Here is a 14370-nt window from a genome sequence, read left to right on the forward strand (position 1 = left end):
GTGGTGGAGGAGGGAGTGTGGTGGAGGAGGGAGTGTGGTGGAGGAGGGAGTGTGGTGGAGGAGGGAGTGTGGTGGAGGAGGGAGTGTGGTGGAGGTTTGTTCTGCTTGCTGGAGTTCACCTCTCTGCTGCCGGCTTCTGTCTTCCGCAGTGAACACCTACTTCTTCATGATGCAGGCTCAAGGCATCCTGCTGCGGGACAACGTGAGGACAATAGGAGCCCAGGTGTATGAGCAGGTGGTTCGCAGTGCTTACGCCAAGAGAAACAGCAGCCTGAACGACTCAGGTATGTTTTTAGTGAAGAAGGAGCCTGGGTAGAGTGGCTGCTCCAAGAGAGCTCGATTTACCCTGAATAATTACTTTCCAAGACAAAAGTATACTAGGAGAAGGAGGCTTGGCCGTCTCTGACTGCACAGCAGGGTCCAGCCTCCTGAGTCCTCTTCCACTTTTGCTTTCAGTATGTTATGGTGACTTGCATTTTCACACCTACTTTTCAGGGATGTAAAGGGTGTTTTCCAGAATACTTTTAAAATATGCCCCTTTTCTGTGTAGCATCCGCCAAAATTTTGCCCCAGTGGGCAGAGGAAGCATGTCCTTAGGGCATCTGTGTAACAGGAACATCAGAAGCTATTTGGGGAAGTACTTTAGATTTTTAATAATTGGGCTTTTTTTTTGGTGGTACCGGGAATTGAACTCAGGATTCTATTAAGCCATCCTCCCAACCCAATAATTTGGCTTTTAGAGGGCCAGTGAGATAGCTCAGTGCACTGAGCGCCTGCTTAGGCAAGAACAGAGACAGAGGTTTGATCCCCAGCATCACAGGCCACGCCGGCCCCACCGCCAGGCATGACGAGCTGGTCACTGAGACCAGGCGTGGTGGCGCACACCTGTGATCCCAGCACTGGGGAGGCTGAAAACAGGAGAATCACTATGAGTCCGAGCTGTATAGTGACACCCTGTACTAAATACATAAAAGTAAATAAATAAAAAATAATAATAATTTAGCTTTTAATTCCAGAAAGTGTGTTACATAGTTGGGTGGCGCAGAACTTGGTTGCCTTCTGCATACTTACTACATGGCCTACCCCTGGGGCTCTGTTCCGTTTGCATGGTGGGGGAGGGTGGAGGTCACAGTGTGACGCTTTGTTCACCCTGTCATCTGGCCCTCGCTGCTGTGTGAGAGACGCTCTGCTGGACCGCATGCATTTATCTGCTTGACCCAAGAGGACTCCTGCACCACATTGTTCATGAATCTCTTTGTCCAAATTCTGCAAATCTGCATTTCATAACAATCTTGTAATCTGGCAACGGTTTTCTCTTTTTTTATTTTTTATTTTAAAGAGAATAAACATTAGAAACAATAGAGAATTTCAAAAAACAAGATGGCAGATATTCACCAATGGTTGTTGAATTGTACATCGTTGTCTTCCAAGTAGTTGCTCAGATTGACAGCATTTTCACAAGGTGCAGTTAAAAAGCCGCTGTGGAAGGAAAGTAGAAGAGATCACCTGGCCTTCCCTCCTAGTCAGGTGTCTGCGATAGCTTAGAGGAAGGTTGCTTTGGCTCAAGGTTTTGGATGTTCTGGTGCAAGAGGGGTCCACGGGTCACTTTTGGTTCTGTAACTGGGTGGCAGCACACCATGATGGAGCAGAACCGCTCACATTGTGGCATAAAGCAAGTGAAGGTGTGGTCTGGTCCCTCTGTTCCCTTGGAGAGCATGCCCCAGGGTCCTTAAAACTCACAGCAAAACTCAACAGCTAGCATTTTTTGCTAAGAGACGAGGGGCTTGTCCAGGCTTTGTCTTGCTGAGTGCATATCCCTCCCCTTCTCAGCCCAGAGGAAGTGACAGAATATGCAGATGCTGACTCCAGGAGGCTGCAGGCCAGTTTCCTTTCCTCAGGAAAGAGAGGGATCCAGCTAGGAGGGATAAAACAAGCCTTGAGAGGTATATTGGCCGGTAATACTCTCCGCTCCCCTCTGTTTCTCGCTGTATAAGACCGCTGCACACCTACACAGAGGGAGATGGCCACGAGGTGGAAAGACTCCTCCATCTCCTCTGAGCTGGCTTTGCATGAAACTTTTTTCTTCTCATCAAAATATATGACCTCCATGATTTAGTCAGCAGCAAGCAAGCAAACCAAGCATTTGGACTGAAGTCCCCCCACCAAACCTCACCTCCTCAAGTTTCCACGCTTCCCAGGAGTGCCAGGTTGGGGACCAAACCTTCAACACATGGGCCTTCAGGGCTGAATGCATGGGTTCAGGCCTTGTCAGAGCTGAACAATAGCGTATGTATTTCAAATCAGCCAGCCAGTCATTACAGTGATGGGCCCCAAAATAGACCTTTCTGCCTCCGTCCTTTGCACTTTTTTTTTTTTTTTTTTTGAGAAGGGGTCTCGCCATGCCATTCAGGCTGCCTTGAGCTCACTTTGTACCCCAGGCTGGTCTTGAACTCCTGCACAGTCCTCCTGCCTCAGCCTCCCCAGTGCTGGGATTACAGGTTGCGCCACCACACCTGGCAGTCCTCTGTACTTTGAACAGTGCCCCTTATCGTATGAGGATTAATGACACAGAGTGGAAAGTTCTCAGAGGCAAGGTGGTTGGTGGCTTGCCCTGTGGTGTGCGAGGACGTACTGTTGGCTGGTTCTGACTAGCTTTTCTTCTTTAGGTACTGGGGATGAACTATGTGCATGCAGTGCCCCTGAGCTCTGCCCAGCCCGTGACCAGCTATATGCATAGACTGTCCTTCAACTTTGAAAATAAAACTTTTTTCCTTCCAGAAACTGCATATAATACAAGTATTTCCGCTATCAGAAGACACTCCCTGCCTAAAGCACATGCTCATGGTGTGCAGTACTGGGATCAAACCCACAGTTTTCACACCAAAGACGTCCTCAGCCCTTTTTTACTTTTCATTTTGAGATAGGGTGTTGCTAAATTACCCAGGCTGGGCTCAAACTTGGGATCTTTCTGTGTCATTGTCCCTGAGTGCTGGAATTATGGGGAAACATACGCCACCATGCCTGCTTCAGGGGTGGTGTTCTTAAAAAGTAGTTTCTGAGACTTCATTTTATTTAGCACTCGATTTGCTACTTGTTTAGCTAAGGATAATGTATTGTTTCCTGTGGCTTCTAAGTTCCCTATTAAAAATATGTACATATTTTAAAATTGTCGTCCTTGCCGGCATGGTGATGCATGCCTGTTATCCCAGCACTCAGGAGGCTGAGGCAGGAGGATCAGTGCAAGTTCAAGGCCAGCCTGAACTGCATAGTGAGACCCTGTCTCAAAAAGACAAAAAACATCTTTCCTTTATATCAGTCCTCTGTCCTATTTAGCTTTAAGATTGAAGTTCACTATAAAATATTGAAAAGAAATTCAGTTTCTTTACAAACCTTCCAAATGAAATACACTCTGTAGTGCTTGGGAAATCAGTGGAAAGCCTCACCTCATAAAGGCAGGCTGAGGCCTAGAATTGGCCACCCCTACTGTGTCCGTCTCCTCTGCTGCCCAGCTTATCTGCCACAGGACTGCACTTAGCGAACTGATGAACTTTCAACACCTTCTTCTGAGTTGGGAACCATCCTGGGGGCAGGAATGCCTGCAGTTCTGGAGTGAAGTCTACATTTTGTGGTGTCATGATTCACTGTGTGTTATGTCTACACACAACCTAGTTCCCATGCTCATTGTCTCACTGGATTCACGTGTGACCGAATTTCAGTTCTCACATGTAGTACAAATAAATCGGGTGGGGGATTGCTGTGGTACAGTGTCATGGTTATAACTCTCTAAGCCCTGACCCCAGCTTTTCTCTAGTGATTGTCATACTTTCTGGTTGCTAGGAGGAAATACCCAACACTCACATGTTAAGAAGGGTTTAATTCAGCTCACCGTTTGTAGAGGTTTAGGTCCATAATCAACTGGCTCCAAGGCAGGGCGGCATGGCAGCATGGCAGAGGGGCATCGGAGGGAAGAAACGGTTCATGGCAGAGTGGGCAGAAGGCAGCAAGCAACAAGCAGCAGCCTGCAGTAGGCCTGCCTTCTTCCATCCCTTTTATTCCACCCAGGCTACATGCCTATTGATTGGTGCCACTCCCTCACACCCAAGGTGGGGAGCTTCCATTATCCACACCCCATCCCCATCCACCCTAAGTCCAGCCATCTCCAGAAAAGCCCACCTATAACTACGTGAGACTTTGTGACTGTTCTCCTAGCAGTTGCCACTTCTAAATGTGCTCTTTTTCTTTTTAAAAATGTATTTAGGACAGGGTCTATAGAGTCTCACTACGTAGATTGGACTTACAGTGATTCTCCTGTTCTCAGTCTCCCAAATGCTGGGATTACGGGACTGCGCTACCACGCCCAGTCTCAATCTGTCTCAGCACATCCTGCAGGCAGGGCCGGGATGGCACACTGAGGATCAAACTCCAGTTGCTTGACTCTGCCTAAGCAGGGGCTTTGATCTACTTAGCTATCTGGCTGGCCCTTCTTTTTGAGACAGACCTTCACTATGTAGTTCAGGCTGACCTTGAACTCATTTTGTAGCTCAGGCTGGCATAGCCATCTTCTGCCTCAGCCACCAGGCCCGGCTAAATGCGCTAAGTCTTGAGGATGCTAAATCTTTGTGATTCATGGGTATTGGCCCTGATAACATCCTTCAAGGTTTTTTTTTTTTTTTTTCCTTTTTTTTTTCTTTTTTTGGATAGAAAGGCTTGGTCTTTATTCAAATGGAAAGGAAAGTGGTAGTTTTAGTAGTAGACCTGCTGCCCAGTGCCAGTGCCGTTGGGTTTGGCAATTAGGGGAGAAAGCAGATTTCCACCTTTGCCCATGTTGGGGCAGCTGTAGCAGGCAGACTGCCCGTTGGAGTTCCCAGGGGAGCTTTAGGAAGCACCTGCGCCTGCACCAACTCCAGAAGGTCTTACATAACTGCTCTGGGGAGACCCTGGTACTGGGAGTGTAGTGAAGACTTCTGGCTGATTCTAATGTGCGCCAGGCTGCAGAAGCGTTGGAGGAAGTTGAAGCTGAACAGGCAGCTGCTGGTGGACAGAAAGGGTGGCTTGTGTGCCCTGAGCTAGCCGTGCCTGCTGTGTCCATCTTGTGAACGTAGGAACAGCACCTTCTTCACCTTCCACCTCTCCTGCTGCTAGAGGGACATTTAAAGTTAGAGTCAGAAAAAGTAAACCATGGCCTTACAGATTCTTCAGGCTTGTTTTTCTCTCAGCAGTCTCTCCTCTGTGAGGTACCGATGCCCTGCCTGTTCCTTTGGGACCCCAGGACATGTGCCCGTTTCCGAGCAGCATGGGCAGCCTAGGAGAGGAATTAGGGCTTCCCCACAGTTCCCGTGCTGGTGAGCTGTTCACTTCTGCTCCCTCTTTCACTTCTTTAAAAGGTACCTGCAGCTATTAAGAAAGTGAGTTTTATTTTACTTACATTTTAAAATTAGAAATGAGGAAATTAGCCTTTCCTTCCCCCAAGGTACAAGATGAGGCTGTGTGTAGAATGCGTTCACTCCAGAATTGTGTAGCTAAAGGATTTGGTCTTGTGTCATACTGGTTGCTACCACGTCAGTGTTGAGGCAGGCGAAAGACACTCACCTGTGTCCTCAGACAGACCCAGGTAGGGGCTCAGAGATGTCTGGTCTCTGTCCCCCGCCCTTCTGGTCAGGTAGCTCTAAGGTTTGGGCATCTTACTACCTAAAGTCACTCCTGTTTTTGTTGATTTGCTTATGAAAATACTTGGAATAATCCCTTTGGAATTCACTGCTGTTTAGGCATAGGAGCTATGTATTTTCCAGTGCATGGGAAGTCTTTTGCCTCCTCCACCCCCACCAAGAGATTCATGCTGGCCTGGCTTGTGTCTTCATATAATTTTATCTCTACTAGTATATCAACATAACACAGACTTTTTTTTTCCTGGAAAGCCATAACTGACAAGGGCAGAAAGTATTCTGTACTTTTCCTCCCTGACCAGAGATAGTTTAAATTCTCTTCAAATTGCTCATTGAGTTTTTGTCCCCTGAGTGCTTGTGCAGTTAGGAGCCATGTCCCAGTACAAAAGGATTCAGTGTATTAGCCTTTTGATTCTAGAAAACCTCACAGTGCTTTTTAGGAAAGAAATTGAGTTGAAGATTCCACAACTCAAGGGTAAAAAGTGAATGTGAACAGGAGGTTTTCATTTTCCATAATGAGCATGAGTTGGAAAGAACTGGTGAAGCTGTGCGAGGTGGTAGGGCCCTTGCCTGCAATCCCAGCACACAGGAGGCTGAGGCAGCAGGCTCTCTATGAGTTCAAGGTCAGCCTACTGAGACCCTGTCTCAGGACAAAAAAGAAAGAATGGGTAAGAGAAGCTTTTGCAGGAACAGTGTCGTGTGGCGATGGGCTGGAGCGGTCAGGAGCCCAGACTTGGTTTTGGGTTTTGAGACGGGGTCTTGCTCTGTGCATTTCAGGCTGCCTGTGAAACTACCATGTAGCCCAGGCTGGCCCTCGACTGTGATCCTCCTGCCTCACCCTCCCGAGTGGTGGGCATGCAGATGTGCGCCACCATGCCTGGCTTGCTCTTTTTGTTATAAGGTCTTTCTACATAGCTCAGGCTGGCGTTGAACTCACTGTAACTCCACCTGGTCTCCGAGTTGTACATTTGGTGTTCCTGTTTATTCATTTGGAGAGGTGAGGGTAGAGGACCTTTTTCTTCTGCTCCAGTTGTCCCCTAGCGAAAAGGAATTGTTCACACCCTGAACATCCCACTAAAATCAAGGAAAGGGTTATATTGTGTGCATTTTTTTAATGGCCTAAACCCTTACTAATTAAGACCAGGAAAGGAGAGGGCAACAGAGGAACGAGTCACCGATAGAGGACTTCACAGACTGAAGAAGATGGCCCCTGATGCATACTGGGGAAAGCCATGCTGGCCCAGCCTCTCCTGAGTCCCCTGAAGCGCAGGAAGCGCCAGTGTCCAGTGCTCTCAGCAGTAGGGATAGAGGTGGCCGCTGAAGGCAGGGTAGGCTGGAAGCTGTTTCAAAGCAGTGAAATGCCCAGGCCCTTTCCCCAACCTGGCAAAGGACTGGGGACCTGATAACCCCCGGAGATGGCCGGTGACTTCCCTCAATTTGGGGACACTTGGCATGACTTTAGTACTTGAAAAAGGGAGGGGGGCCATTACCTGTATCCTAGCCCCTCTCTTCCTTAGTAGTTCCAGGATCCTTATAGTCAGGACTGTGCTGTTTGGCAGAGGCCTGGCCAGACCTGAAGGAGTCACCTCTGACTTTGTCCAAGCCCTTCCAGCTGAATGTCCTGTAGTCCTATAAAGTGTTAGCACATAGGCCTATGCTAGAAACAGGGATAATAAGGAAAAAGCAGAACACAGAAGGGAGGACCTCCAGGGAAGTCGAGGTTCCCCCACCCCAGACTTCTGGAGGACAGTGTGTGGAAGTAGATGCTCAGCCCAATGCACAGGCATGGAGTCTCCTGAACGAAGAGAAAGCTCTTCACTCTATGTTTTTTGTTTTTGCGAAACCGGGGATTGAACTCAAGTCCTTGTGCTTGCCAGGGAAGCACTTATTCTACTGAGCCATCTCCCCAGCCCTAGCTCGTCACTCTAATGACTGGGAAGATAGGTGCTGGAATGACTTCAGGCCCAACCACCACAGTACAGTACAGGACGACACCTCAGCAACCGAATAGGGAGAGTACTTCCAGCCTGTAGCTTTGTACACTGTGCCGCACCACAAACCAGTGAGGAAGAACAAAAGCTCCCAGCACCTGCGGGTCAAAGTCATGTACTTCCCATTTCCCTTTCCTGGGAGGCTATTTAGAGGATGTGCTCCACTAGGTGGGAAGAAGAGAGACACTGAATTTAGGGAGAATGTGGTGCCCATGTGGAGGCACAGGCAGGAGGATCACTTGAGTTACAGGCCAGCTTAGGCTACATAGTGAGTTCAAGGCCAGTCTGAACCACATAGAGAGGCAAAAGCACAGCAGGCATTCCACAAGCGGGTGGGAGGGTGAAGATGTAAGAATACAGGTGTGAAAAGACGGCTGCAGAGCAGGGCGTGGCATTGGGTTTCAGCGATCGATCACCTGAGAAACGGCAAGACGAGGTAGTTGCTCCAGGAAAAAATGTTAACTTTCTTTTCCACATTTCTGCTCAGAGGAGTATTTATAGTGTAATTCTCTAAACACCAAATTTTAATGTGGCTGTTGGAAGATAGGGTGGGAAGGGAGTGACTGGAGGACAGAAGAGAGCCGGTGGCCAGCCGAGGTGGGCACTTGGCATCTGCGCTAGCGGGTGGCCAGAAGAGGTGACAGGGCAAGAAGGGACTGTTGGTGCCTACGCTTCACCTTGATTCTAGCTGACTGCAGACAGAGCAGAGGATGGGAAGGGGCCTGGTTACCCCAGGGGCCTCTGGTACTGAGCTTCCCGATGAGCTCAAAGGTATGGGGGTGCAGAGAGGCCGCTAGTGCCTCTGCCCCGCGATGGTGTGGGGAGCGTTCTTGGTGCCGGGCATTGCATGTGGAGGTGGATTGCTCCGACTGAGGTGCCTCTCCCCTTTGTCCCCAGATTATCCTCTTGACTTGAACCACAGCGAGTCCTTCCTCCAAACCACAACGTTCCTTCCCGAAGACTTCACCTACTTCGCGAACCGCCCCTGCCCAGAGCGGCTCCCTTCCATGAGTGAGTAGAGTGCTAGCTCGCCCCTGTGCCTGGACACAGGCTGGTCTTTTTGCTGATTAAAGTGAGGGTGAGCGAACTTTCCATCCACCTGCCTTCTAGGGAGAATATAAACGAGAGGCTGTGTCCTGGCTCCTCTCCACCAGCCGGGGCCTGCCACCTTGGCTGTATTTTCTACCTATTCCTTTTGGCTTTGACTGTAACCTGGGGTTGGTAGGACTTCAGGCAACAGGCTTTTTTTTTTTTTTTTTTTTTTTTTAACACAAATCTCCCATTGGTTATAACTGGTTTGAGGGAAGTTATGTTCTTAGCAAAAAAATAAGATGCTGGTTTAAAAACTTTTGAGGATCTGGGGATGGTGGCGGATGCCTGTAATCTCAGCCCGTAGTAGGCTGAGGCAGGAGGACTGCCACAAGTGCAAGGCTAGCCTGTACTACAAAGCAAGACCTGTCTCAAAACAAAACAAAACTTATTTCTTCTTTTTGTTTTTATTTTTGGAGCCCTATGTGGAATTTAACACAATGACAGTAAATTTTTATGTATTTTCTGTATATGGAGCTAATTCTTAGTTCTACTGCTTCCCCCCCCCAATGCAAAGAAAAATCTTAAATTTGCAGTGTTTGCTTTTTGTTGTTTTTTGAGATGGGGTTTTGCTGTGTGTATGTAGCTCAGGCTGGCCTTGAACTCACCAGGGCCTCTCACAGCAGCCCTCTTGCCGCAGTCTCTTGTGCTGGGATTACAGGCATGCATCACCACACCTGGCTCACAATTGACTTTTATGTTAAAACAGAGTGGAAATGGAGTGTTGGACACAGCCCTGCAGGGTGTTTGCTCCGGTCCCCAGAGAATGTGGCTGAGGCCTTCTTTGCATTTGCGTGTCCCACACAAATAGAGAGGTCTTTCCTCTACAGTTGTCCTGTCCGGACCTTTATTTACATGGAAGTTTAGTTTGGAAACGCTCAGATTTGGGATTAGAAATTCTTTTGATGGCCCCACAGGTAATGTTATCAGGTCACCCTCTCCCTAGCATGTGCCATCTTAGTCCCCTGCCTGGCCATGATGGGCTGGGGCACCTGACTCTCTGGTCTGTGAGTTCGGGTGTACAGCACATTGGGCCTGGCTTCGAGAGTAAGCTGGCGTGACATGGTCTGAGTCTGCTGCTTCTCTATTCCTTTCACCTTAGTTTCTTTCAATATTCTTTGTAGAAACAACTTGAATGTCTTAATTCCTTGATTTCTTCTGTATCAGATTGTAGTGTATACTGAAATGCAGGGGTTGAAGCTCCCATCCCTGTTGGAGATAAGAAAATTTGAGCTCCTAGAACCCTGGAAATATCTATCATTTGTCTAACCTCTAAATTGCCCACCTTTCAGAGGGCCCAATAGACATAAATATGAGTGAAATCGGAATGGATGACATCCATGAACTCTTCTCCAGAGACCCAGCCATCAAGCTTGGAGGGCACTGGAAGCCTTCGGATTGCGTGCCTCGATGGAAGGTGGGTATGCGTCCGCTGCAGTCCTGGCAGCCTGCCCGGGGCTGGCCAGGCTTCTGAACCCCCCCGAGACAGCGCCCGGGGTGTTTTCTAGTCTGTGCTGTGCCGTGCGTGTGATGAAGTATTTTGGAGAGTTAGCTTTCCCAGGGTCTCATCTGGAGCAGAGTTTGCCTCATCGTGATGGTGATGCAAGCAAGACCTCTTCATCATCCTCAGAGGAGGACTAGCGCAGCCAGGGTCTGCATTATCTAGTGACACATGCGCGTCGGCTCCATGCGGTCCGTGCCTCGCGCTGTCTACATGGGTTACTGAGGGGCTGGTGGAGTGAAGCAGAGTTACCAGGGCCCAGCAGTGTAAGTAGGGTCCTGAGTTCGATCCCGGGTACTGGGAAGAAAAAATAAAAGCAGAGTTACCTAGCTTGACACTGGAGGGTGGGAGTCGGTGTCAGGGGAGGAGACGCTAGTGTAGATCAAGCTTAAAGTGTCAGGTGAGGGCCTTTCTTTCAGCGAGTATTGTCCACAGTGCTTGTTCTGTGCTGGCCTGTTAGGTGTTGGAAGTCCAGCAGTGCCTAGAGCAGAACATTGTTTCTGGTCCCTCGTGCAGTGTAGAATTGGTGTGACAGTGAGCCACGTGTGCATCTACTACTCTGTGGACTTGCAGTGTATATAGGTAGTACCGCAGGAGTGTCGTATGTGTGAGTATTGTGTGTTAAAGCTTGTTCAACCCAGTTACACATTCACTCACCTACGGATATCTTGGAGCATGGATCACAGTGTGTAGGACGTGGCTCCCTAGGCTTGTGGCTCCCTAGGCTGTGGCCTACAGTGGCTTCATTGGAGCCTGCAGTGTGCAAGGCGCAGTACGCGTAAGAACAGGGCGCACTCAGCTCCATGGTGGGCTCACAGCACAGGTCTGCCATAGAGGACATCGAGGGCAAGGCAGCCAGCCCCCAAGCTCCCCTAGGTGCTCTGTCACTTTGCAGGGGTGCAGCAGAAGTTCAGAGGACTAACTGGGTGGCTTCTTTGGCTGTGCCCACTCTAGGTGGCCATCCTCATCCCCTTCCGGAACCGTCATGAGCACCTCCCGGTCCTGTTCAGACACCTGATCCCCATGCTCCAGCGGCAGCGCTTGCAGTTTGCATTTTATGTGGTTGAGCAAGTGAGTACTTGTGTTGTTTTGTTTTGTTTTGTTTTGTTTTGTTTTGTTTTGTTTTGTTTTCTTTCTGTTCTGAGGCAACTCTTTAGCCTGCTGTAAGTTACTCTGACTTGACTGTGAAGAGCCAGTAAGGCAGAGATCTTGGAGCTGAGGCCCTCTGGGGTGGGAAGGGGAGTAGAACAGTGTTCTGCTGTGGGTGTGAGATGTTGCTGGGTTTGAGTACTGAATGGAACTTCATTTACCTGAGAAAAAAGGCTTTCTGTGTGGGTTCTGCTTCTGCAACTTGGGGGATATCTTTAGGCTCCCCACCAGGAAATTCCCCTTAAGGTAAGGAGGGGCATCCGGGTCCAGCATGGGGTGTGGCCTGGGAGTAGGTATGGTGGGTTGTGCTGTTAATTAACCACTAGGCCTGGGGCACATTCGCTAAGCCTTAGGGCTTTGTTTTAGCTTTAATCTTAAAAGTTTTGAAATTGAAGCACAGCAAGGCAGATTGGGTCTGAATATCCCTTCCTTCCCCCTTGTGTAGCCTAGTTCTAGTTCATATGCTTACCTTACTGACCTGGCATCTTTTAAGTCTGTGGTCCTTGAGCTTTAAATTCTTTCTGTTGACAAATGAAAGGTTTGCATATTCCCTTCGATTCCAATTTGCGAACCCTGTGTACCCTGCCGGCCACCTATGTATGCCACGATAAGTGGGTGTGGTGTGGTTGTTTCCTGGTAGAAAGAGGAAAAAAGGCCCAGCACTGCTGTCCTAAAAGGGAAGGTATCTGGGAACGGGATGAAGTACTCCAACACTCTCTAGGAAGAACATGTCTGTTCTGCCTTACCTGTAGCTTCTTTCGTCTCCTATTAATTAAATATCAAACATTTCAGTTTGATTAAGTATCATATTCCTGGGGCTGGGGAGACAGCTCAGCAGCAACCTGCCTGGCATACGCAAGGTTCTGAGTCCGATCTCCGGTACATACATACATACATATATACATATCATATTCCTGTTGTCTGTCCAAGCTGGGTGTTTTGTTACTGACAAGGGTGGACAAATGTTGGCATTTAGATCAGATAGACTGTAATTGATGTGACCTGCTGTGTTGGGGAGCTGCCAGATTCTCTGTCGGTAGGCAGGAGTCCCTGCTGCCCCGAGTGACTCTTGGCTTCATTGGGGCTTCAGAGTAAAACACCAAAGGGAAAAGCAAAACCTTTCTACTAGATTTGGTTTGTGACACATTATTTCCAGACTGGGTGATATGCCCAAGACAGTGGCTGGCAAGGATTGGTAATGTAGTGTTAGGACAGAAATATATGGCAGTTCTTGCCTCTCACCCTCGTTTCCTCTATGTTCTGTCACATGGTAGTTTCCACCCTCAACAGGCTGAGAAAGAAGAACTGGGGTTTTTCACCACTTTGGTTACTAAAGAAATCAAGGACAGTGATCATTGCTTTCTGACTCAGAGGGTTACTGATGAGTAATCCTGGACCTATTCATGCATGCCCAGTGAAATTTTTCCATTCTGTTCTAATCACTCCACTTTTGGTTTGAAGGCAACAGAAATTTTGCTTCAAGAATCCATCATATCTATCTGATTTTTTTGAGACAGTCTCACTATGTAGTTTAAGCTGGTCTTGAATTTACCATGTAGTCCAGGTGATTCTCCTGCCTCAGCTTCTCAAGTGTTGCGATTACAGGTGTGTACCACCACACTTGGTTTAAGAATTCTTTTAAAAAGAGAGTTTTGCTTCTTTTAGGTTGGTACTCAGCCCTTTAATCGAGCCATGCTTTTTAACGTTGGTTTTCAAGAAGCAATGAAGGACTTAGATTGGGACTGTCTGATCTTCCATGATGTGGATCACATCCCAGAAAGTGATCGCAACTATTACGGGTGTGGACAGATGCCCAGACACTTTGCAACTAAATTGGATAAGTATATGTATCTGTGAGTATTATTTTCTTTTAGAAGGTTAAATCTAAAAAGATGAAAGCTAAAAAAATAAAATAAAATAAAAAAAATAAAAAGATGAAAGCTACAAAGATGAAATGCAAACCAATTGCAGCCCAGGTGTCCATCAGCTGATGAATGAATGACCACAATGCCTGCACACGGGAATGCCACGTGACAGCAAAAGAGGGTGCAGTGCTTACAAGTGCCACCACAGCGAACGAACGTTGAAACATGGGGCTGAGTTAAGAAGCTGGACACAAAGCTTGTATAACCTGACTCCATTGACTGTGTGTGATATGTCCAGCATGGGCAGATTATGGAGACAATGTAGATTAGAGGCTGCCTCGGCCTGGGCAGTTGTCGTGATTGTGAAGGGTGCAGAGCTTTTGGGCAGATGATGAGATACACTACTAATGATTGTGGTTATGGTTGTACACCTCGGTGGATACACTAAAAGCTTACATTGAGTTACACAATCTAAATGAGTGAGTTGAATGGCATGCCGGTGTATCTCAGTAAAGCTGTTCTGCAGGGCGTGGTGGGAGGCTGAGGGAAGAGGATCATTGTGAGTTGGAGACCAGCTTGTGCTACAAAGTGCGCTCAAGGCCAGCCTGCACTGCACAGCAAGGCCCTGTCTCAAAAATAAGTAAATAAATAAAGCTACTGTAAAAATCGGGAAAAAGTCCCTTAGCTCCTTTGGTAGGTCCTGGTCAGCTGAGGGGACAGTCGGGTAGTTGGGGCAATAGCATGGAGAGTGTCATACAGTGCTGCCAGAGGAATCGCCCTTATGCAGTCCCGGGGTCTGATGCGCTCTCTCTCTCCTTTCAGGCTTCCTTATGCTGAGTTCTTCGGTGGAGTGAGTGGCTTAACAGTGGAACAGTTTCGAAAAATCAATGGCTTTCCTAATGCTTTCTGGGGCTGGGGCGGAGAAGACGATGACCTCTGGAACAGGTATTGCCCAAACCACATTCCCAGAGATGCTGCCTGAGGCTGTGCAGAGTGGCTTGTCCAGTGGGGTGTGATGAAGCCACGTGTGGAAGCCAGGTGTCCTGGTAGCCTTGTTTCATGGCAGCTTACTTGGGGTGTGTGTGTATATCCGTATTTGTGGGGGTGGGGAT

General features: G+C 48.2%; 1 protein-coding gene across 2 annotated transcripts in view; it reads left to right on the forward strand.

Moving 5' to 3' along the window:
• Nucleotides 1-14370, forward strand: part of B4galt5 (beta-1,4-galactosyltransferase 5) — a 109963-nt gene that overhangs the window by 90494 nt on the left and 5099 nt on the right. For both annotated transcript variants that reach the window (XM_004636045.2, XM_023720790.1), the window contains exons 2-7: nt 150-284; nt 8552-8665; nt 10036-10160; nt 11199-11315; nt 13059-13246; nt 14081-14203. In XM_004636045.2, the coding sequence (XP_004636102.1) occupies nt 167-284; nt 8552-8665; nt 10036-10160; nt 11199-11315; nt 13059-13246; nt 14081-14203 (785 nt within the window). In that variant the 5' untranslated portion in view covers nt 150-166. The remainder of the gene's footprint in view (nt 1-149; nt 285-8551; nt 8666-10035; nt 10161-11198; nt 11316-13058; nt 13247-14080; nt 14204-14370) is intronic.

The sequence above is a fragment of the Octodon degus genome, unplaced genomic scaffold, assembly GCF_000260255.1.
Source record: "Octodon degus isolate 3935 unplaced genomic scaffold, OctDeg1.0 scaffold00077, whole genome shotgun sequence".
In the NCBI taxonomy this organism is placed as follows: domain Eukaryota; kingdom Metazoa; phylum Chordata; class Mammalia; order Rodentia; family Octodontidae; genus Octodon; species Octodon degus.